The sequence below is a fragment of the Tenrec ecaudatus genome, chromosome 14 (assembly GCF_050624435.1).
Source record: "Tenrec ecaudatus isolate mTenEca1 chromosome 14, mTenEca1.hap1, whole genome shotgun sequence".
Classification (NCBI taxonomy): domain Eukaryota; kingdom Metazoa; phylum Chordata; class Mammalia; order Afrosoricida; family Tenrecidae; genus Tenrec; species Tenrec ecaudatus.
Window position 1 is genome coordinate 89,901,615 of NC_134543.1, and position 22,484 is coordinate 89,924,098.

Sequence of the window (22,484 nt, forward strand, 5' to 3'; positions counted from 1 at the left end):
TCATCCTGCATTTATGCCGTCCGTTTTAGGACTGTCATTACTGATAAATTTAGCACTACTGAAATGTCTACTTTTAACAATTATAGTCATACCTTATAGAGCGCCATCTGCCAGATATTGTTGCAGGCACTTCTCACATGTAATTTTCTGTAATTCTCAGTATACTCCTGATATATTTTTTTAAGCAGTTCTATCATTTCTCCCTCCATCTAACCAACTCAAGGGACTGGCGGGCGACTCCATTCTGCGCACATGCAGTGGATGCCTCTGGGGTGAGAAATGCTCTTGCCCAGGCACACACTTTCTGGTACACCTGCACACCTGCCCACCTGGGCTCCCACCAGAACTAGGACCCAGAGCTGATGCCTGACATGCCTGACGTGACATCATCTAACCCTCTATTATCTAAGGCAAGACACTATGAAAACTCAGCTGAATGACTAGGGAACAACTGGAAAAGCTGTTTTAGAAACAAACAGTACAATTGGGCGTGGGTTACCCAGCGACTGAAAAATTGGGGTAAAACCAAACATCTAGAAGCCTTCTGCACTCAGCTTGCTTTTTAAGTAACATAAACGTGGGGGATGGGGTGTCTATTTTGAAGACACCTATACTGTCAGCTGTAGAGGTTGTATTACAGGGGCCATTGCAGAGAAATGCTCCCCCCACCCCACCGCACAACTCTATGTCCCGGTCAGTGGCATCACATCAAAGAAAAGGTCTTGACTCTACACTGATGTAGCACACGGTGTGTAAAAAGTTCAAGCAGATACGAGAGGGCTTCCGACAGTTTGTTCTCTTTAAGGTTTTTATGGAGAATTCGGTGACAGTTTGCAGAGCAGATCACTCCGTTTACATTGTCTACATGTTATTTCACCTCATCCAGTGCGCTTCCCTCCATGTGCCCCCCACCTTTACCTCCTTTCCTCTCCATGGTCCTCGTCTCTGCTCCTCCTTTTTTCCTAACCCCTCTGAACTTTGCCCTTTGGTTTAATTCCATTTTAATACAAATCTGAAACTCTCTCAGATGTAAAATGGGTCATGCTTTTCCTCTATACTGAACTTTTTGATTAACTGACTCATAATCTCATTATATCAGGGAAGAGAGTTTCTACTGTGTATTAGTATCATGATTAGGATAAAACACATTGCCTTCAAGCCAATGCCGCCTCGCAGGGACCCTGTAGGACAGGGTAGAACTAAACCCCATGCGTTGCTGAGACTATAATATTTTACGGGAGTAGAAAGCCCCATCTTCCCTCCCCAGGAGCAGCTGGTGGTTTCTAACTGCTGACCTTACAGTTAGCAGCCAACATGTAACCACTATGCCACCAGAGCTCCCCATTATTATAATTCATGTTATAAAAACATGTAATATTGTATTTTATAAAAAGATTGTGTTTTACTATCATCCACACTTTACAAATAACGAAGCCACTGCTCTGGGAAGTCTTGACTTAGGCGAGTTCATAGAGCCAGTAAGCAGCCAAGGAACAGGCACCCAAACGCAGAGCTGTCTGACCCAAGCCCGGGCTCCCTCTTCTGGACCTGACTGTTCTACTCTATCCTCACTGAAGCACGTTCTCAGAAGACAACAACTGTCACTGATAGAAGCTCACATGTGAACAGACGGTCATTTAGAAAACACTGAGGGCTCCTAGGTGGTACCAGAACGACGGGTGTCGGGACCCCATGGCAGTTTATTTGCATGTTCATGCAGCAGTCGCTGGGAGATGAGACCATCATCATGAACATGATCACTCAATGAACCAGTGACTTCTGGATGATACCACCGCCAAAGGGTTCCCCACGGCTCCAGACAATTCTCTCACAAACGACCACTTGGCTTATCAAGTGTAAGCATAATAAGATGCAGAGCAAACCCTAACTGGAACCAGAAAACTCATTGGGAGGCACATGCTTTAGTGACAAGAGTGCTTTCATCTTGGCATGGGGGGAGTTACAGAAATGGACTCATGTCAAAAACAAGCGTCCACTGGGGGTAGAAGCCCCCCCTCTGGGAATACCTGCCACATGCTCTCGGCAACAGGTGCCCACAGACCCAGCGTCATCACCCTCCCAGACCCTTCCCAAAGGTACCGCCTCTGCTTCCCTGAATTACCTGCAGTTTGACGGACTCAGGTAGCCGGGTCTGCAACAAGCCTTTGGCCGGCGCCTGGGCCTCCTTGCTGGCCTTTTCCCCAGCCTCCACGGCCTTCTCCTCCACCTGGGACACTTCCTCCTTTTCGGCTCCCTGCTCCGTCGTTGACCCACTGTGCTCTCCAAACACAGAGGGGTCAATCAGCAGAAGGATCTGCCGGACGTCGTCATCATCAAACACTCCCATGACCAGCAGTGTGCCGATGAGCTTCAGCACAGGCACAAACTGGAACTCCACAGAGCCCCCGACAGGGTCCCGGATGTGTGCCCCACTGCACTGCACAGCTTCAGTCAGCATGCTCAGCGCCTTCGTCTTGAGGATCTCCAAGGGGATCTCAGGGCTCTGCGTCTTGTGCTCCTCACTGGTCGAAACGAAGCAAGGGGTGGAGAACCTGAACCCTGGCTTGAGGCATGTCCTCAGGCCCACCCCAGGCAGCCCATGCCTCTTGGACTGGTCTGGGTAGAGGCAAATTTTCCGGGTGGTACTGGTAATGGGGATGATATACTCATGCTTCATCATCAGCTTCCTCTCCTTAGCATGGGCCAGGTGGATGCTGATGAGGAGATCGTAGAACCCGGATCGAAGGAGGCCAGGGAGGTACTTGTTGTCGATGGTGTGGAAGAGCTGGGAGAGGTCCACGTGGCTGCACAGGGCATAGGCCACTCGGCTGTTTCCCAGGGCGCACACGGCACTGTAGAGTCGCAGCGTGTGGTAATGGAACCGCATCAAGTCCTCCTGCTCACAGAGCTCCAGGATATCCACACACCTGCAGACGGGACAAGCAGTCCACCAGTCCACAGGGAGAAGAATACACCAGACATCAGCACAGTTCACACTGTCAATCCACGTAGTGTTCACCCAACCCAACAAAGACGGGAGGTGGGAGCAGAAGGATTTTGGAGTCTGCCATACGTTCTCTTACGGGTTCTCAATCGTCACTCGGTTTTAATCCATAGGCCTGCTCCTGATAATTCATTACATTTAACCGCGAGACTCTCAAAAGTCTATGACAGCACTAAATTGGCTTACTCGAATCCAAGCACCCCTTATTAGGAAAGACAAGACCCTCAAACTGAAAAAGAAACATTCAGTGATATGACAAAGGTGACTTGTGGGACTCAAAGGGGCCCTCTGCTCCAGGATACAAGAGCCCCTCCGATGACATGGTGAAGCCACAGTCCTCTATCAATATGCCACCGTCACCTAACTCTGATCGCCAATCCTCCACTGGGCATCCCCTCCTTTGAAAGCAAACACACCTACGCACTCTTGTCCAATGAGGAAACACCTTCCATCCTGATTACGGTTGGCATAATCCAATTTGCTTTTTCCTTCTTGACTTCAGAGCTCTATATGCTTGTGTGTGTTTGCTTCTGTGTGTTGTTTGCTTCTCTGTATGCCTGTGCGTTGTTTGTTTCTGGATACTTGGGGCTTGGAATCTGATCCCTGCTGAGATCTTTTATTTGTTTAATTCCTCCTGATCTTTCCCCCATTCCAAATCTGAGTATCCTCCCACAGTGGCCTACTTTCGGGCGTCTGGTCTTCTCTACTGCTGTGTTGCACTAGCCTGTCCTGCTGCTCATGACCCAGTGAGATAATTCAACGGGAGCCCTGCAGGTGCCACCCCCTCATTCGCGCCCTCATAACGTTACCTTTCTAGTTCAAGAGACCACGGCCTAAAAATACCCACTGCATTGAAATTGATTTAATTCTTACCGTAAGATATAGGGTAAGAATCTATACCTGCTTACCTATACCAGCAACCTTCTGGGTGCCATTTCCCTAAACTGCATACGTGAAGAGATTGAGGCTCTGAGTGGATGCATAACTTACCCAAGACCATGCAGGTATGAAGTGGTTGAGATTGAGCCTACGATTCAGGCCACAATTCTATCATCTTTCTTAACACCCTCCCAACCCCCCCGCCCCTCCCCCCCACCATAGCTCGATTCTTGGTTCTTTAAAAGGCATGCCTAATTTTTGCCCTTCTCATAACGAATGTAGAGTCTTTGGAGCTTTTCATCAACAACACGGAGATGCCCCTGAGCCCAGGCACACAGGCGCTGTAACGAAGGTCCTGTGGCAGGAACATCATCTTGAATTTCCTGCTGCATCTAGGTAACTAACGAAAGTGGCGATGGCAAAGACCCACTCAGAAGCATTCCGGGAAAATCCACAGTCACTGTGATACTCAGTAGAGCCCACGGCGCACCAGGTGCTGCTGGCTCCTATGTGCGCATGCCTGGCCCTGCCTCCCCAGCCCGGCCTTCCTCTCCGGACCCTCGCGTACCGGTTCTCCTCCGGGATGTGGAGTGCCATCATCTGCAGGGGCTCCAGGCACTGGACCGCCCAGCCGTGGCGCTCGCTCACCCGCTCCGTCTCCACCTTCAGGAAGCTGCTGGGCATGCGGCTCCAGAGCACGGGCTGGATGGTCTGGACGTCTAGCCGAGGCGGGCACTGTGGGACCGGGTTCTTCTCTTCGCTCTTAAAGACGGCCGCCGACAGGGGCATGGCATTCTGCAGCAAGGCAGAAAAGCATCCTGACGGTAAGAGCGTGTCAGTGCAGTCTCCACTGTTGAATCATGCAACTGGCTCTTGATAACCAAAATGATTATAACGAATTAGAGGCAAATCTGGGGTTGGAGGTGGGGGGTGGTCTCTAAAGGTTTTGTCAGCATGAGGTAGGCGCTTGCATAATGGATTATTGGAGCATCAATTAATGTTTCCCATGCCAATGGAAGTGGAAGGAGAAGGCTGTGAGCACACACATATTGGCCACCTGAGTTTCCTAGCTAAGTGTGGGGGTACAGGAGAACCAAAGCGGGAGGGAGTCTGAGAAGGAAGGGACAGGGCCACTCTGGTTTTCTGAGGCCTGGGATTTTTTTTCTCTCTCCTAATGGTCAAGTCTGCCTTCTGTTGCCATGGCTTTTAGACAAGGGGCAGATCAATACCTTCAGCTTCCCAAGCTCAAACTGAAACAAAGACGTGCTGGTGGGCTGCAGGAAGACTGCGGGGAACACTTTGGTATTGGGCTCCACCTGAAACCAAAACAAGGTGAGAAGTTTGCCGAGAGTTATAAAACCATAACCGTAGCGGTGTTTTAGGCAACTGCCTCTGTCATGGATTCTGCCGTGTGCGTCTTAAACACATGTATTGAAATCCTGGCCCGGTACCTCTGGTGTGAGCCTATTGGAAAGTCTCCCTGTGGTGACGTGAAGGGGGTCATGGAAAAGAAGTGTGGGTCCTAACCCTAATTTGAGTTATAAAAAGACTCAACCAGACACACAGCAGGGAAAGGCAACCGCCAAGGAGAGCCCAGGGGCACCAAGGTCCAACAAAGCCCACCCGGCTGCTGACAGCGGAGAGATCCAAAGGGGTGAACGCAGACTTCTCGCCTCCTGAACTAGGAGGAAATGTGTCTCTGCTCTTCTCCAGTCACCCACTGGGATGCATTCCCCGGGAATTGCTGCAACATCAGGTCACAAACACAATGCCTAGTCTCTGGCGCTTTTGTGCCGGACCCCAGATTTAAGCCAGGAGAGATGCGAGTCTATAGAACTCTAGAAGTGTTGCCATTCCTCCGTTCTTCATGGCCAAAGCCATCCCTGGCCTGGCCCTCCGATTCTCCAAACACCTAGTTCGTACCCACTCCTTAGAACGCAACTGGTGGCCCTCGGGCCCCTGCAAGCACCGTCCTGGGGATGGGAGACAGTGAGTCACATTGACCTCTAGCTTGAAAAGCTCAGGTGGGATAAGGACCCTCCTCTGGTACGCCTCGTTATCTGGAGACGTCTTCAGGGAACTTTCTTCTTAAAAAGCTCATACGCTCAGGTCACATGCGCTGGGATTTCAGCATCGCTTTTTCGAGGGGCACGAGCCAACTTACAGGAAGCTTACCTTCTGGCACATAAAGCGAGTCTGGATTCGGGGCTGGTGTGCTCTCCCCTGGCGTGTTACCCTCCTGCTCAGAAGACTTGGGTCGTGCCCTATTCCCTGGTGGGCTTTTCCTCTCTCCCTTTTGTCTTTAAGATCTGTTTCCAGGACTCGATTCAGACTCAGTGACCATGGAGGAACTGGACGACAGGTTCCCCACAAGGCTGAACTCTAAGAAAGCTGTCATCTTTTTAAAAAACAATTTTATGGGCACTTCACCCACGTAGCACACAGTTCAATAGTTCAGGCACATCAAGAAGAACTGTTCAATCAGGACATGTGTTCATGTCACAAAGCGATTGGTGAGTTTCAATACCGGACCTTCCGGTTCTCAAGCAGTCGAGCGCTTAACCGCTGTGTCACCAGGACTCCTTTTATCCGGAAGGCACCTTTGATCACGAGGGGCTCTATCTCGTCCTTGAAATAATAGGTGTTTCATCTCTAACCCTGTGTGCAGGCCAGGGCTGGGGAACTGGCGTGAGAGGGAAGCTAGGCTGGGCCTGGGCCCGCTCCCGCAGCAGTGTGACTAGGGTGGAAATCACCAGGGAGCGTCTCTTGAACACGCATTTCATTTCTCATCTCCCCACTGGTTACGGCAAGCGGGGCAGGGAGAGGCTTGCAAGCTGCGCAGCAGCCGTTGATGGGGAGGCCTGACACACACTGTGGGGAAGGACGCTTCTCTCCTTGTTTTGGTTACTGGTCCTTTCTGAATAGAGCGTCCGTGTATAAATATTGCCGCTGCCCTGCTCTTCTGGAGATAATTGAAAAATGAAACTGGTTACAGCTCCAGAATAACAATTACTCCACGTGCTCAGACACCAGACGCCTGGCTGGGCATGTCAGTGTCTCGCATGGAATGAGCAGAGCGGGCTGGCTGGGCACGAGCCTCCCCCAGAGCGTGTCTGGCAGGGAGCCCACCCTTGGCTCATCCACAGGGCCGAGTCCTGCCTGGGACCACCCAGGGGGTCCTCGGGATTTATATACCTACACCGAGCAGGGGCAGGGCTCTGGGAGGTGGGTGCCAAAAGACAGCTCAGAGAAGGCAAGTGGTCCAGTCACTCCAGAGCACATGGGGAAGGGGACAGAAGCTGCCACAGTGGCATCTTTACTGAGAGCTCACGCCAAGTCACATCTGCTGTGAGTTCCCTGATGACTGTTTTTATTGTATTTGTTTTGGAGGGTGGGGTTTTGGGGCTTTTTGGCTCTCCGTTAGCCTTAAAAGTTATCCAGTGCTTTAGCGTACCCCGCAGCTCAGGGAGGACCCCGCAGTCAAACTCATTAAAAAAGTTAATGGGAAAAGTTAATGGATTCTGAAGGAGAGTAGCAATGTCTGTAAACACTCTCTCCAGGGACGGAGGGGAAGGAGGAATCTTGAGAAAGTACTAGAAGAATGTATTATTTTCTGCCCCAAAGCCTGGTTTCTCAAAGGCCTCTTTCTGAAAATGACTGTTGAGTGTCCAAGCTTGCCACGCGACACTGACACCGGTCCCCTCTCTCCAGGAGAGGGAGGAGGTGCACAGGGTGTCCCCCAACACAGGCTCTGGAGAGCTCAGGCAGTTGCCTCCATACAATGGTTATGTCTCAGGCCCAGCTGTTCCGGGTCACCGAACATCTATCCCATCACTCAGTCACAGGCCTGGCAACTGGCGGCTCAGCGGCTCTCCTGGCTGTGGCTGACGCTGTAACCTGGTGCCCTAGTGTGTGACCCTCTACCACCCTTTTCCTCGGCCCTCGAAGGGATCTGGTGGCTTAGGAAGTTACTTGTTGGACTGCTAACTCCAAAGTCAGCATTTCAAAACCACCAGTTGCTCTTCAGAAGAAAGACTGGGCTTTCTGCTCCTGTAAAGATTTACAGCCTCTGAAACCCAAAGGGGGCAACTCTACGCTGTCCTATAGAGCTGCCACGAGTTGGCAACTACACTGTGGTGGTGCGGTTTGGATTTGGGTTTGTTCATTGGGACAGCACCCCTAGCACACTGTTGCCTTCTTGAAGCACTGTTGCTTCCTCTGCCTTTCCAAAGGAATTCCCAACACTCATTAATCAGCCCCCCCCCCTCAGTCTGTGCATTCCTCAACACATTCTCAACTGCCCGTCACTACTAGGTTTTCTGTAGAGCAGGCCTTGCATTCAGAATACCCTTTGCTACTCAACTCCAAGCTTCCTGACCAATATGGATGAAAGTGAGCTCTCCGGACTTCTATCACTCTGTCCATACAACCTTGTGACTGTCCAAGCCTCTCCCTGGAGGGTCCAGCAAGCTCCACGTGGAAAGCTAGCTCTTTATCTAGCACCTCCCACAGCAGGCTCTGGGGTGCTCTAGGGTTTTCTTTTTGGGGTCCATAATTCGAAAAATGCTGGGTTAGACAGAATGAGTTCTGAGGCATTTCTCGAAGTTGTCTTTTGTGTGCACTGATGTTCACTGCGACACTTCAAGAGGGGGACCTAAGTCATGGCACTTCTCATCTTTACCCAGGCACACGGGATGAACATCTTGCTTCAAGATGATCAGGCTTCTTGCAGTGAATGACAGGTAAATGTCCCTGTATGGCTTCTCTGAATAGGTCTTTGAAAGTTCACAGTCATAAAAGGAAGGAAACGCAGTGTTTTTTTAGACAAGAATCTTGATATGATGGTTTTTCCCACTGTATTAATTTTCCCCTCTCTCCCTCCCAAAAATGTGGGCTCATCCACCTGAGACACTGTCATCAGGTGGACACACTGAGAGAGAGGAGAATGAGGAGCACAGCTGCCAACCTCCAGACCGGGGCGGTCATACCTGGTAGCAGGTGCCGAGTTCTCTCCCGTTGGCGGAGAAGGACAACATGCCCATCGCCAGATCCAAGAGGCAGCCGATCTGCAGGTCTACGTTACTGCGACTTGATCTTTGGGAGCTGGCCACAATGTCCCCACCCCACACCATGTAGCAGTTGCTGCGTTTCACACTAGGAACCAAAGAGAGGGAGACAGGCACAGAATCTGGATGGGGGCAGTTTGTGACCACTACCCAGGAATTACATGCCCCAGAAAACTTCCCATGAGTCTTTCCTTCCATCCCCTCATCATTTTCCTCTTAAGCGAATGCATACAGCTTCAGTGGCTTATTGAGCATGGGCCATGACTCTGAGTAGAGAGGACCACCTCCCTCTTCACGGGGCCCAGTGTTCAGCTAGCTCACTGGGACCGATCCCAGAGGTACTGGTATTCCCACTTGGAGATGGCAAATTGAGGCCCAGAGGAGGTGGCCACCTTAGGCAGGTTTTTAGAGAGATTTGGCATAAAAGGCAGCAATAGAAATTTGCATTCAAGGTCTCAGACTGGTGTTCAGAGCAAAAGGTTATAGGACTTGGAAACTCAGGTCCTTGTTCCTTACAACGGCAGGTGTGGGCCCCAGGCAGACTTGCAAAGTAGGTACACTTTGTCTCGGATGCCCTCCTCCCTCCATGGAGTTCTAACCTCTGCCCTCTTAGCTTACTTCCAACTTGAGTACCTTTTCTCAGCGACTTGTCTACCCATCTCCAGAACAAAGAACTCTATTATAGGCATTTACAGTTGCATCCACTTCTCCATTATCTCATTTTCTGACATTTTACATTTACAATAGTAAAAAAATTGATTTTGCACATTAGCAATGATTGTCTGACAATGATGAATGCTGAGGTCCCTAACAGGGTCTCTGAAAGACAGACCCTGTGAGCACAGAGAGAAAACCTGCATTATTTCTGAGCTGGAAGGAGGGAAGCAGTCATCTTTCTGAGCTGCTATGATACCCAACGGCATGCAGGGGTAGTGGTAAGGCTGGCAGGGACAGGACAGTGCTCGGTGGATCCCAGGTGCCCATAGGGTGTGGGGGTAGTGGCATCCAGGGCGCTCTCAGAGCTGAGCAGGTAGCAGGACCCTGGGGTTTGGCTTCAGTCTTCAGCCTCAAGGGATAGCTGGAACAGTGTGAGCCATGGTCAGAAGTAGCCATATTATGGGGTCTTGGGGGTGCATGGAGTCCCATGGGCCCCACATTGCCTGACTGGTACATGTACACTAACACTCTTCTTCAATGCCAGGTGAGGGTAGGGCCAGCAGGTTCAATAGCTATCAGCAGCTGCAGTTTAAGATCCAGGGCACTTGGCCATTATGGACTTGGAATCAGCTCTGGATGACCAGTTCTCATGGGAGTACGGAGGACGTGGCAGGGCTAGTTAGTGAGAACCAGGAGTGCTTGGGCAACAGGCCAGTGGGCAGCAGTTACCACCCCCACTGAAGTACCCAGGCCTACCATGTGCAGATAAGGAATTGATTTTGGAATGTAACCATGTCACTAATGGAGGAGTGGGTTTAAAAGCAAACTACCTGCATCCCAAAGCCTTTACGTTCCAAAGAGTCATTCCTCAATTTTAAGATTTCAACCCCAGTGGGCTTTGGACAAGATGTTTGGGAGAACAGGTGATTCCAAGTCATAGACATTGGGCGCGCTTAAGAGGCAGCTGGATAGGTCTCCTCCTCCATCTGATGCTGGTGTACATCATATGAGAGAACCACTCTATTAGGTCATGTTATAAATGAGAGAGTATTCTGCACTCTTTTACGCATCCTGTGTTCGATCTGCTGTGATTCAGCTTGGTGCCCCATTGTACTGCTCGGCTCTGTTGGGGACAGGGATTGTGGCAGCAGCACTCTGGGACAGACTCTGTAAACTCAATGTTCCTTAACTTCTCGACAGTGTTCTCATGGGCTTCCTGTCTTGCTCCCTTTGAAAAGGGATTGTAAGATTCTCTGCCATCTTTTTTTGGAGAGAGGTGGTGGGAGGGGGAGGTGCTGGGGATGAGGAACCCAGTAGAAAACCCCGCCTCTCTTGGGAGCTTCTTTACCTTTCATGGACTCGGCCCCTCTCGTCTCCTAGAGTCACGGTCACTGTGCAGTTTTTATTCAGGTCAAACTTGTCACTGTACAAGTGATAGTCTGGGGTCACCCATCCGACCCAGACACAGGAGGGGTCCTGTCCAGCAAAGATGCGAATTGCATAGTAGCACTGCTGTGGGGAGAACAGAGAGAGGTGTGAGTGACCATGGGGCAGAGTGGGCCCCACAGGCAGGAAGGACCACACAGCCTAGTTGGCCCATAATTCTAGGGAAGACTGGTCAGTCTAGATATGGAGGGAGAACCAAATAGGGAACTTGGGTTCCTCAATGCCCCCTTCTTGGCTTTGCTTTAGCACCTGGAAAAGGGACTATTCAAGCTTTCACTCCTTGTTGACAGACCCAGCAGTCACCACTCAGATTGTTCAGGACACAGCATGGGCCCTCTGCTGGGAAGCAGGGCCGACCCACACTGCAGAGGACAGATGGGCACAACTGTCGAGGGTCAGAGCACCTCGCTGGACTTCCCATTTGCATAGACACCGTTTGTTAGTTGTTTGAAAACCTTGGTGAGAGGTTGTGAACCAGAGCCTGCACTGTGGCCAAGCATGCTTCCTGTGGCTGGCACCCCAAACGGCAGGCGCTTCTTGGTGGGTACCACAGCAGGTTTCTTGAGAAGTCTGTCTCGAGAACTATGCATGTTATGGATAGAACTATGTGTTCCCACGAGCAAGCTATGTGGAAAGAGGTCTGGACTACTTTTCCTGTGAATGTGACTGTTCAGAAAGAGCATCTTTAACGATGCTATCGGTTTGTTTAAAAACGAGCTTGAACAGAAGCCGCCTGGGTCCTAATGAGTATCCTCATCCAAATGGGTGAGAGGCACCATGCAAGGAGACAGAGGAAAGCTGGGCTGTGCCACCGAAACCTCTAGCCAAGTGATGTCCGCAGCCCCCAGAAGCTGGAAGAAAGGCGGGGACAATTTCTCCCAGGGAGCCGCAGAGGGAATCACCGTCATGGACACCCTGGTCCCAGACTCCCAGCGAACTGTGAGACAGGGAATTCCTGGTTTGTGGTCGTTGGTTGTGGCAGCTCTGGGGCAGAGCATGTTAAAACAACAGCTGAAGCACGGGCACAGAGGACTCAAATATGACAACTGTGAGGCTGCAGGATGGGGCGGCGTGTCCTCCTTCTGTCCGAAGGGTCACCATGAGTCACAACAGGCTCACTAGCACCTATTCACCGCCACCACCCACAGAGCACTGAAGGAGGTGATGTGTGACAAAGTGGAGCAAATGCACTCTTAACTAGTTCATGCTCATTGGTAGTCTCGAGGGGGAGGGAGACCGAGGTTGTCACGTATTAATTGTGTGGCTCTACACAAGCCACTTGACTTCTCTCGACTTGGTGTGAATAATCTCATCCCTCTCAGGGGGTTTGTGTAGGATCAAATGGGAGTTTCCCACACACGCCGAGTGTGGCAATCGTGTGGGACCAGATGGGAGTTTCCCACACATACAGATACACCGAGGCAAGCATATTAACCAAGATGATTGCTAACCTATGAGCTTGGGATTGCACAATAACATTACAGGAGTGACAGGACGCCTACTAAATAAACATCTAGCCAGGTGCTAAAGGGGCATTAGGAAGTGATGCTTTTTGACAAATGTCTAGCTATGTGGACAGAGGACTCAAAGTAGCTTCCTTTTTCTGGGCTGACTTCCTGTGCCTTCTTCTCATCTGATTGCTTTCCACATTATTCCTGGCACTTCAAGGAGAGATGGGAGAACTGACTCACAGAAATGTAAATCAGAGAGTTAAATGAATCCTCCTCCCTTCCCCCTTGCCCCACACTTTCCCAACTGATGATAGTTTCAATGAGAAAGGAAGTTCTGGGTCCTTGGGGCAAATGGGCAATGAGCACACAATGCTGTCCAATTAGGCACCGCAGGTCGACTCTCACTTAGGCTCTGAACCGCTGTATTTCTTTTCCCCATTTGAAAAATGTCATGTTTGGAAGCCTCCTTGTTGTGGAAGCATCAGGGTGGATATGGTAAGACAGAGTAATTGGCAATTAAAGAGGCTCTCCAGACAGATCTTTGCTGTGAGGGGCATATTACAAGGCAGAGCAAAGAAGCAAATAATGAAAACCATAATTGAGCACATTTACTTACTGTTGTTGTATGAGAGAGGATCTCTTGCATCTGTTTCCTGGGGGGAAAAGAACCCGTGTTTTCAGTTAGTCAGATTCATGCGGAAGACACAGTGCTGACAGACAGTTGATCTACCTTTAACTATCAAGGGAAGCTTAGGCAGCTGGGGACTTCCTACCCATGATCCCAACATGTCTGGGGAGTTGTTCCTCTGTAAGCTGTTTCCATGGGTCAGGGCCCTTGTCCCTTAACCCAGATGATAGATCTGAGTTGGGGGTTGGGGCGGAGATTGTAAAACGGAGGTAAAGATGCCTGAGAAGAGATTATTCCATTTTCCCGAAACAACTGTGTTTGTTTCAAAATGTTGGTAGATTGTGAAACTCTAGCACAAATCTGGACAAGAGGGCTCCAGGCAGGAAGACACTTAACTGGCGATTAAAACGAGTGATCAAGGAAGGAAGCCCTCGCTTTATTCATCCTTTGGTGGGACGAGCTCATCTCACGCCAAGACGGCACTACTGGCCTCTAGACACATGAAGCTGTCTCTGTTTCACGTGAAGGCAACACCCCCGCTCCTCTTTCATGCACCCACATTCATTTTGCTCCCCCAATCCAAGAACTGTGGGCAGCAAGCAGGCTAGGGGCTCAGAGAAGTCATGGCAAACCGAAACTCTCACCAAACGGGACTCTGGTTAGCCTAATTGTTTCTACATAAGGAGGAACCCTCCTCAACACACAACCCTCATCTCCCAGTCTGCCCCCGAGGGGAACCTCTGCACCAAGTGCTCACACCGGCGTCAGAACAAGGCAAGGAGAACAAGGTCAAGGAATGGCGAGCAGGAAGCCCACTGGGCAGCGGGCACAGGGAACACTTCTGAGAGCCCTGGGGTCCCCCTCACCTTTTCTGGAAGGCCTCGCTGTCCAGACAGGGGCTGTGGCTGAAGGAGGAGTGACACTCCACGGGCATGCTCAGGCGGCAGTAGATCATGCTGGCACGGCTGTTCTGTGTGCCGAACGTCTTGTGGGACACCTTGAGGCACGGAGGCCTGTCCAGAGTGCTGTCAATCCTCACCACCTGGAAACACCCCCACACTCTTTAGCCTGATGTACCTGAGGGCCTGACTCTGACCCTGTCCCTCTTTCCCTCATTGACATAACACACAGCAAGGTGTTCTGTGAACTCTGAAAGCCAGGTATCACTGGGGGAACAAAACCTCTGATTTGCGTTGCCACGGAAACCCTGCGCTACAGACAGGAATTCATCTGCTTCTAGCTGGGGGAACTGAAGATTGGAAAGCATGCCCATTGGGTTTGCTGCAAGTACCCGGGAGGAGAATAGGTACCGGCCTTGGTGGGGCTGGGGGTGGGGAGGAGTAGTACCTGAGTGATGGAGTGTATCATTTATCAAGGCTGATCCATCAAGAGCCCTGGTGGCAGTTACACATCAGGCAGGCTGCTAACCGTAAAGTCAACAGTTTGAAACCACCAGCTGCTCCAAGGGAGGAAGACAGGGCTTTCTACTCCCGTAAATAGTTACAGTCTCAGACACGCACAGGAGCAGCCCTACCCTGTCCTATAGGATTGCTATGAGTCAGCACCGACTTGATGGCAGAGAGTCTGAGATCTGTCGGGGTAGCACATATTACATTGAACTGCTCCCCCACCCCCTGCCCCAGGTACACATCCTAAATGCCTATACTTGTGGATATAATCCCTATGGGGAAGTGGACCATCTTTGTTAAGACTGCATCCACGCAGGATGTGTTCTAAGGCGGCTATCTTTGGGATAGCCACAGAGCAGAGCGGCAAGCACAGACGGCGGGGAAGACCCAAGTCACAGGCATGCCTCCAAGGAACTGTGGGACAGACCCTTAGAAAAGCAAAACAAACAAGCCCAGATCTACTCCCAGAAAACAGTCCCTCTAGCTGGTACCCAGAATCCAGACTGACAGCCTCCTGAGCTGTGAAAAAAAGAGGACCATTTGTTAAAGCTGCCTACTTGTGGTATTTCTGTTACTGCAGCACAAGCAAACTAAGGTGGAGGGAAGTGGCCAAAAAAGAAAGAAAAAAAAATTCTATCCAAGGTCCTCCTTGACACCAGGCCCGAGAGCAACCAGATACTTCCCTATCTCCCCAAGGACTGAGGGCCGTCTCCAAGCACAGAGAACGAGGCTGGTTCCAGGCACCAGCACTGCAGGGAGGCCAGGTGAGGGGCGACCACCACAGGATATTTGTAATGCGCAGGTGGTGGTGGTGGTGCAGAGGGAGCAAACTGATACTTAGAGATGGTCCTTCCTGTCTAAGCAGTTCCCATTTGTGAGATATTTAATAGTTTGTCAGTTTGAGGATTAAGAGTGTAGGGGTGGAGTCTAGCTTGTCAATTAGATTATAGCCAATGAGGCCTCTATATGGGCAGGGACTTCTGAGAATTCTGGGAAATCCTTCTTGGAGATGAGAGACACTTCTTTCTCTGCCACTCCCTGGGAGACAGAGCAGTTGACAAGACACATGACCCACCCTGAGGCAGAAACCCCTGTCAGCGCTGAGATGTTATCAATGACACTGGATCTAACACCCTGATGCAGAGACCCCTGTCAGAGCTGAGATGTTTCCAGTGACACTGGATCCAAGACTTTCTACCCACTGGCCTGTGATCTTCTACATTTGGCGTCATTGCATGTGTTTCATAAGTCTGAAGAGGACTTTATAAATTTGTATTGGACATATACGGACTTGATCTGGACTGGGATGGGATGTTTTCTCAATGTTCAATTGCTCTTGTATATAAATCTCTTTCTTATACCCACACGAGTGTCTCCATGGATTTGCTTCTCTAGTCCACCCAGACTAACACACCATTCTCAGGACAAGCTTGCATCCTGTATAAACCTTTTCCTTATACACACGAGTGTCTCCATGGATTTGTTTCTCTAGTCTCCCCAGACTACACACCATTCTCAGGACAAGGTTGCATCCTGGAGTCCATGAGGATGCTTCATTGTTTCGTGCATCCTGGGACATTTTTCTAAGTAGCGGTCCTGTCAGCGGGGTTCATGACCACCCCAGTGGAAGAGGCACCTTTCCTAAGCAGCCTAAGGTAGCACAAGTGGATGCTTATTGAATTAATTCAGACAGACCAGGCGGAGGAGGCCTGATGGTGTAGTGGGTAATGGGGCAAAGCCACAAGCCAAGGGGTGAGCAGTCTGAAACCTTGGGTGAAAAACAAGGCTTTCTGCTCTCATCAGGATTGACAACCTTGCCAGACCACAGGGCCAGTTCTACTCCATCTACCAGGGTTGATAAGAGTCAGCACCGATGGTCGTGGGTTTGCTTTAAAGTTTTTAGAGTTGGCTTGGAGTTTTTATAGTTAGATGGAAGCCAGTGCCGAGTATAGCCCAACTAATGCTTTAATGGGTCCAATTTAGCTGACTTTCCATTATCTGTCCCCTGGGGAAAAAAAATCCATGGTGAGCAAGGGCACAGCAGCAGCAAGAAGGTGCAGAATCAGAACTCAAATGATGCTCCTTACAAGCCTGAACAAGGGGACATTGAGCGTTCCTGGACACTGTCTTTCTGTTCCACGAGCAGTCCAAGGAGGTATGGAGAAAAACACAGTTGTCCAAAGGGCTTGGGGATACACTGCCTGCAGTTATACCTCTGAGGGTTGGTGTACAGTGGCTGGGTAGCAGGCAGACCATGGGCTTAGGTAAGCAGCTGCCTGCTGACAGGAGAATTAGCGGGAGCTTAGGGACTTGGCTCACCTTCCCCATGAGAGCCACTCAGTGTGTAACATTACCTCTATGTGGGGATGATCCTTCGGCACGTTGACAAACGTTGGCAGGCGCTTGCTGAACCACATGGCGACATCGCGGTTCATGTTGACAGCGAAAGGCTCAAAGCCCTCTTGGAGGCCGCACATGGTATAGTACTTGAAGGTACTGGCATCCATCCCCAGGTTCATGCGGCCAATCTGGGCCAGGCCCAGGGAGCAGATGGGCACAAAGCCTGCAGAAGGTCAAAGAGAAGCCAGCTTGAGCGGGCAGGCCCCACTCCCAGGCCAGTGGGAAGAAGCTTCCCTGAGGGCTAGGGCCACAGAATGGAAGAGGAGCAGGGCCGCTGGCCTTTCTTCCCTGCACATGATCTTAACCACATGGAAATGGAGTTGGGTGTTACCCTTGGCATATGGGGAAGGACCGTGAGTTTAGTAAAAATCATTTTAGAGGAAAACAAAAATAGACCAGTCAGCTATAAGGTTATTCTTAGGATCTAAGTGGATATTAAATGTAAAAGTTAAAATAAAAAAACAAGAGGAAACCGGTGAAACTCTGTATGAATCTCTTAGCTAAAGTGTATATTAAGCCAGGAAAACTTTAAATACTATTCCCCACACCCCTCCAAACAGAGACAAAACCAAAAACCTGGAAAGATAGACGTGGCGCAGATGGCCGAACTTTTCTATGCTTCGGGGTCTCCTCAGTGGAATGCAAAAGAGGGATTCCAAGTGTCCAGGGGCTCCTGGACGGACTTGATTTTAGGTTACTGTTTTCTAGAGCATTTTTGGTTGAGAGCAAATAGCAGAGTTCTCATCTAGCCCCCTCTTCCTATGAGTGGCATCTTTCTTTTAAAAAACAATATGTACTGTACCGGCAGAGAGTGTTTACATAGAAAATCAGGTTCCCTTTCAGTCATCTCGATACAAAATTGACATGGGTTACGTTTTCACTAGGTGACAGCCGTCTGAAGGTTTCTACTCTGGTTGTTCTGTGTCCACGAATCTAGTTATTAAAAACCCTCTCCCTTAGCATCTCATCTTTGCTTGAGTGTAACCACGGACCCTTTGGTCTCACCCAGCTGTTTATTATTTATTTAATCACCTATTGCGGTGTGTACAGCTCTTATCACAATCCATCCATCCGGTCAAGCACATTTGTACATATGTTGCCATTATCATTTTCAAAACGTTTTCTTTCTACTTGAGCCCTTGGTATCATTCCCCCTCCTCCCTCCCCCCATCCCTCCCTCATGAACCCTTGCTAATTTATAAATTATTTTCACATGTCTTACACTGACCAATGTCTCCCTTCACCCACTTTTTCTGTTGTCAAATCCCCTGGGAGGGGTTATATGTAGATCATTGTGATCAGTTCTTCGCTTCCCTTTACCTTCCTGGTATCGCTACTCTCAGTATTGGTCCTGAAGGGTTTGTCTGTCCTAGATATCCTGCGTTTCCAGCTCTTATCTGTACCCGTGTACATGCTCTGGTCTAGCCAGATTTGTAAGGTAGAATTGGGATCATGATAGTGGTGGTGGTGGGGAAGCATTAAAGAACTAGAGGAAAGTTGTATGTTTTATTGGTGCTGTACTGCACCCTGACTGGCTTATCTCTTCCTTGTGACCCTTCCGTAAGGGGATGTCCAATTGTCTACAGATGGGCTTTGGGTCTCCACTCTGCCCTCCCCACTCATTCACATTGGTATGATTTTTTTGTTCTGGGTCTTTGATGCCTGATACTTGATCCCATCGACACCTCATGATCGCACGAGCTGGTGTGCTTATGTGGACTTAGTTGCTTCTCAGCTAGAGGGCCTCTTGTTTATCTTCAAGCTTTTTAGACCCCAGATACTACGTCTTTTGACAGCCGGGCACCCTGTAGCTGATGTTTTCAAAGGGGCATGGGAAATGCTATTTCATGAGCCAGTTAATCAGTTCCAAAGCTGAAAGGTGACCTCCATGACTAATTTCCCTTCAGACAGTGAAGGCTATCCCAGGGTGATCGTATTGGAGGGTCCTCTAGGTCCAAACAGAGCTAAGAAGTCGATTTGTTGGTATTGTTTGTTTGTTTCTGTGATGATTTTGAGTTTTATTCTGTATTTGTCTCCCCTTCCATCTGAGACGATCTTTTAGATCAGTGGTCAGAACAGTCAGTAAGGGTAGCTGGGCACCATCTAGTTCCTTTGGCCTAGGGGCACACGAGGCTGTGGCTCCTGTAGACTCTAAGTCTGGCAAACTACTTTCCTTATGGTCCTTGGTTTCCATCTTTCTCGTTTGCGCCAGGTAAGTGGAGACCAAGAGATGTCTCTTAGGTACTAGCACTGAACATGAACCAATATTGATAGACCAATACTCACTTGAAGTCTGTAGTTTACCGGTACTGAGGACTCAATAGAAAGTAAATGTCTACAGGAGAATGAGAGCAACATATGCACAAACATGCCTGATTCAACTGATGTATGGATTGTGGTAAGAGTTGTAAGAGCCCCCAATAAAATGATTTTTTTAAAGTCTATAAATTAAGGTTTGTTCCGTGTCTTGCCTCCCTGGTGGCCCAGTGGCCAAGTCCTTGACTGTTAAGTAAAAGGCCAGCAGTTCAGAGTCGCCAGTTCTTCCATGGGAGAAGAGGTGGCAGTTTGCTTCAGGAAAGACGTACAGCTTTCGCAGACGGACTCCCTTTACTTGGCAGCAGGTCTCTGAAGTTCATGCCTTTGTAGGCCCTTCCAGTTTTGAGGGTGTGATTCTAAGACGTTTTTAGTTGTGAGCAGTAGGACTCCCTTCACTTACATACTACAACTCACTGCCTCCCACACTCCTCGATCACTGCTCCTCTCCCCACCTAAGCAGAAAGGGAAGAGCTGCCAGTGGGAATGGAAGGAAAGGCCCGCTTTTCCTTCCTAGGGTTCCGGTCCCTCTCCTATGCTTCTTGCATCCCGATCCTAGTTAGAAAGCTACCATTCAACACAGGCCAAAGCAGGGTTGGAATTGTTTGGTGTGCTTGCTCATGGGCTATTTATAAATCATAATTGTGGACCAACACATTGGCAAAGCAGGGAAAGCAACAGTTATCTCAAATTGGGAAGGATGTGGAAGGCAGGCGAGCAGCTGGTGGGCAGCTGCGAGGCCTGGGGCACATGAAAGGGGCAAGGCCAGTGCCCTGTCTGGTGGCTGCAGGAGAGCGAGGGCCCCACAGCCAACACTGGCCCCACTCCTCAGACTAAAGGGGACAGGGGGCGTGGTGGGAGCACCTGCACTGTACAGCAACGGCCCTCCTTGGTCAGATCAAGGCCAAGAGACACTCTGCCTCAAGTCAATGTGACGCTCTTTGAGCTGGTCCATGGGGCTTCACTTAAATAAGCTGCAGGAATGAGCAGGAAAACCTTTCCCAGACTCAGCTGGTCACTTTCAGAAACGATGAACTCAAGTTAGGGCACGAAGCACGAGACAAAACAGATGAACCAAAACCCAAACAGTAGCCCTTGAGTGGATGCATCACAGAACTACGGTCCCCGGGTTTTCAGTGTGTCCTTCCGGAGGCTGATCCTTTCCTCCGAGGTGCCCTGTGGGTAGGCTTGAATGTCCAACCTTTCCATACGTAGTGGAGCCTATGAATCATTTGCATCACCCGGGGACTCCAGATGCTTTTCGTCCCATTTATAAGCATAAAAGAGCTTCCGAGTTATTTTAGAGGAATGAGGGGCATGTTCAACCAGTCAGGCAGCATTCAGGGTCCCGAAACTGCTTTTGTGCACGTGATTATCTGTGCAGGTCTATCTAGATAAGCCAGGTGAGATAAAAAATCTGATGGAGAAAACAATGGACAGATGGTTCACGGGGGACATGGGAGAGGGAGAGATGGGGGAAAGGAAGTGGGTGTTAACAAACCCAGGAACAAGGGAACAACAAGTGATCCACAATTGAGGGCGAGGAGGGTGTAGGAGGCCTGGTAGGGCTTGATCAAGGGCAATGTAGCCGAGAGGAATCACTAAAATCCAAATGAAAGCTAAACATGATAGTAGGACAAGAGGAAAGTAAAAGGTAATAGAGGAAAGAGCTAGGAGGTAAAGGGCATTTATAGAGGTCTACATACAGGCATGTGCATATATAAATGTATTTATGTATGACAATGAGGAAATATTTGTGCATATATTTATAGGTTTAGTATTAAGGTAGCAGATGGACAGTGAGCCTATACTCAAGTACTCCCTCAATGTAAGAACACTTTGTTCTAATAACCTGCCATTCCATGATGCTCACCTTCCTGACACAATCGCTGAAGACAAAGTGGGTGCATAAGCAAATATGGTGAAGAAAGTTGAGGGTGCTCAGCTATCAAAAGATATAGCATCTGGGGTCTTAAAGGCTTGAAGGTTAACAAGCAGCCATCTAGCTGAGAAGCAACGAAGCCCACATGGAAGAAGCACACCAGCCGGTGTGATCACGAAGTGTCAATGGTATCAGGTAGCAAGTATCAAAGAACAAAAAAGTCATATCATTGTGAATGAGGGGGAATGTAGATTGGGGACCCAAAGATCAACTGTACATCTCCTTACAGAAGGGTCATGGGGAGATGATGAGCCAGTCAGTGTGCAGTATAGCAACAATGAAACATACAACTTTCCTCTAGTTCTTAAAAGCTTCCTATCCACCACTATCATGATCCCAGTTCTACCTTACATATCCGGCTAGAACAGAGGATGTACACTGGTACAGATATGAACTGGAAACACAGGGAATCCAGGACAGATGATCTTTCAGGACCAGTGATGAGAGTGGCCATACCGGGAGGGTGGAGGGAAGGTGGTGTAGAAAGGGGGAACTGATCACAGGATATACATATAAACTCCTCCCTGGGGGATGGACAACAGATAAGTAGGTGAAGGGAGGCATTGGACAGTGTAAGGCATTACAAAATAATTTATAAATTAATTATCAAGGTTTCATGAGGGAGGTGGGTTAGGGAGGGAGGGGAAAATGAGGAGTTGATACCAAGGGCTCAAACAGAAAGCAAATATTTTGAGAATGATGATGGCAACAAATGAACAAATGTGTGTGACCCCATGGATGTATATATGGATTGTGATAAGAGGTGTATGAGCCCCCAATAAAGTGATTTATAAAAACCAATTTGAGCTCTTGAGCATTCCTAAGCTATGGAAGGGTAGCCTTTTGTTGAGGATAAAACTGAGGAGTTGACCAAGGTCACGAGAAGGACTGGTGACAAAATGGGATTAGATCCCCAACCCTGTGACTCACACACCAGCTGCCAATCAGTGTGCAAGAGTGGGCATGGCTGTGACAGAAGATGTCATGTCCTAGGGAAGAGGACTGAACACATTACAGCGTAAAGTGCTAGGCTCTAGCTTGGCAGGAGTTCTCTCGGCAGGGGAGAGCTGAGCTCTGCATGAGAACAAGGGCACATCAAAACAAGTCAATGGACAGTAGGGATGGATATGGAAGCAGAGGGAAGAAAGGGGTGGAGACCTCCTGGGGGCTGAGTGGGGACAACTGGGGCAGCCTGCCTATAAAATAGGAGATGAGAAAGCCAGGAAAGGGCCAAGAGCCAAGAAGAATTCCTCTAAGCCTCCAGCACTTTTCTCCAGGGGAGGAACACT

At 49.5% G+C, this 22,484-nt stretch overlaps 1 protein-coding gene across 1 annotated transcript in view; it reads right to left on the reverse strand.

Annotated features, from left to right (window-relative positions):
- Positions 1 to 22,484, reverse strand: part of RYR3 (ryanodine receptor 3) — a 418,103-nt gene that overhangs the window by 184,337 nt on the left and 211,282 nt on the right. Inside the window, exons 28-35 of the mRNA XM_075532282.1 lie at positions 16,895 to 17,103; positions 13,998 to 14,173; positions 13,120 to 13,156; positions 10,955 to 11,118; positions 8,872 to 9,037; positions 5,113 to 5,199; positions 4,452 to 4,678; positions 2,123 to 2,927 (exon numbers count right to left, since the gene is read on the reverse strand). Coding sequence (XP_075388397.1) covers positions 2,123 to 2,927; positions 4,452 to 4,678; positions 5,113 to 5,199; positions 8,872 to 9,037; positions 10,955 to 11,118; positions 13,120 to 13,156; positions 13,998 to 14,173; positions 16,895 to 17,103 — 1,871 coding nt within the window. The remainder of the gene's footprint in view (positions 1 to 2,122; positions 2,928 to 4,451; positions 4,679 to 5,112; positions 5,200 to 8,871; positions 9,038 to 10,954; positions 11,119 to 13,119; positions 13,157 to 13,997; positions 14,174 to 16,894; positions 17,104 to 22,484) is intronic.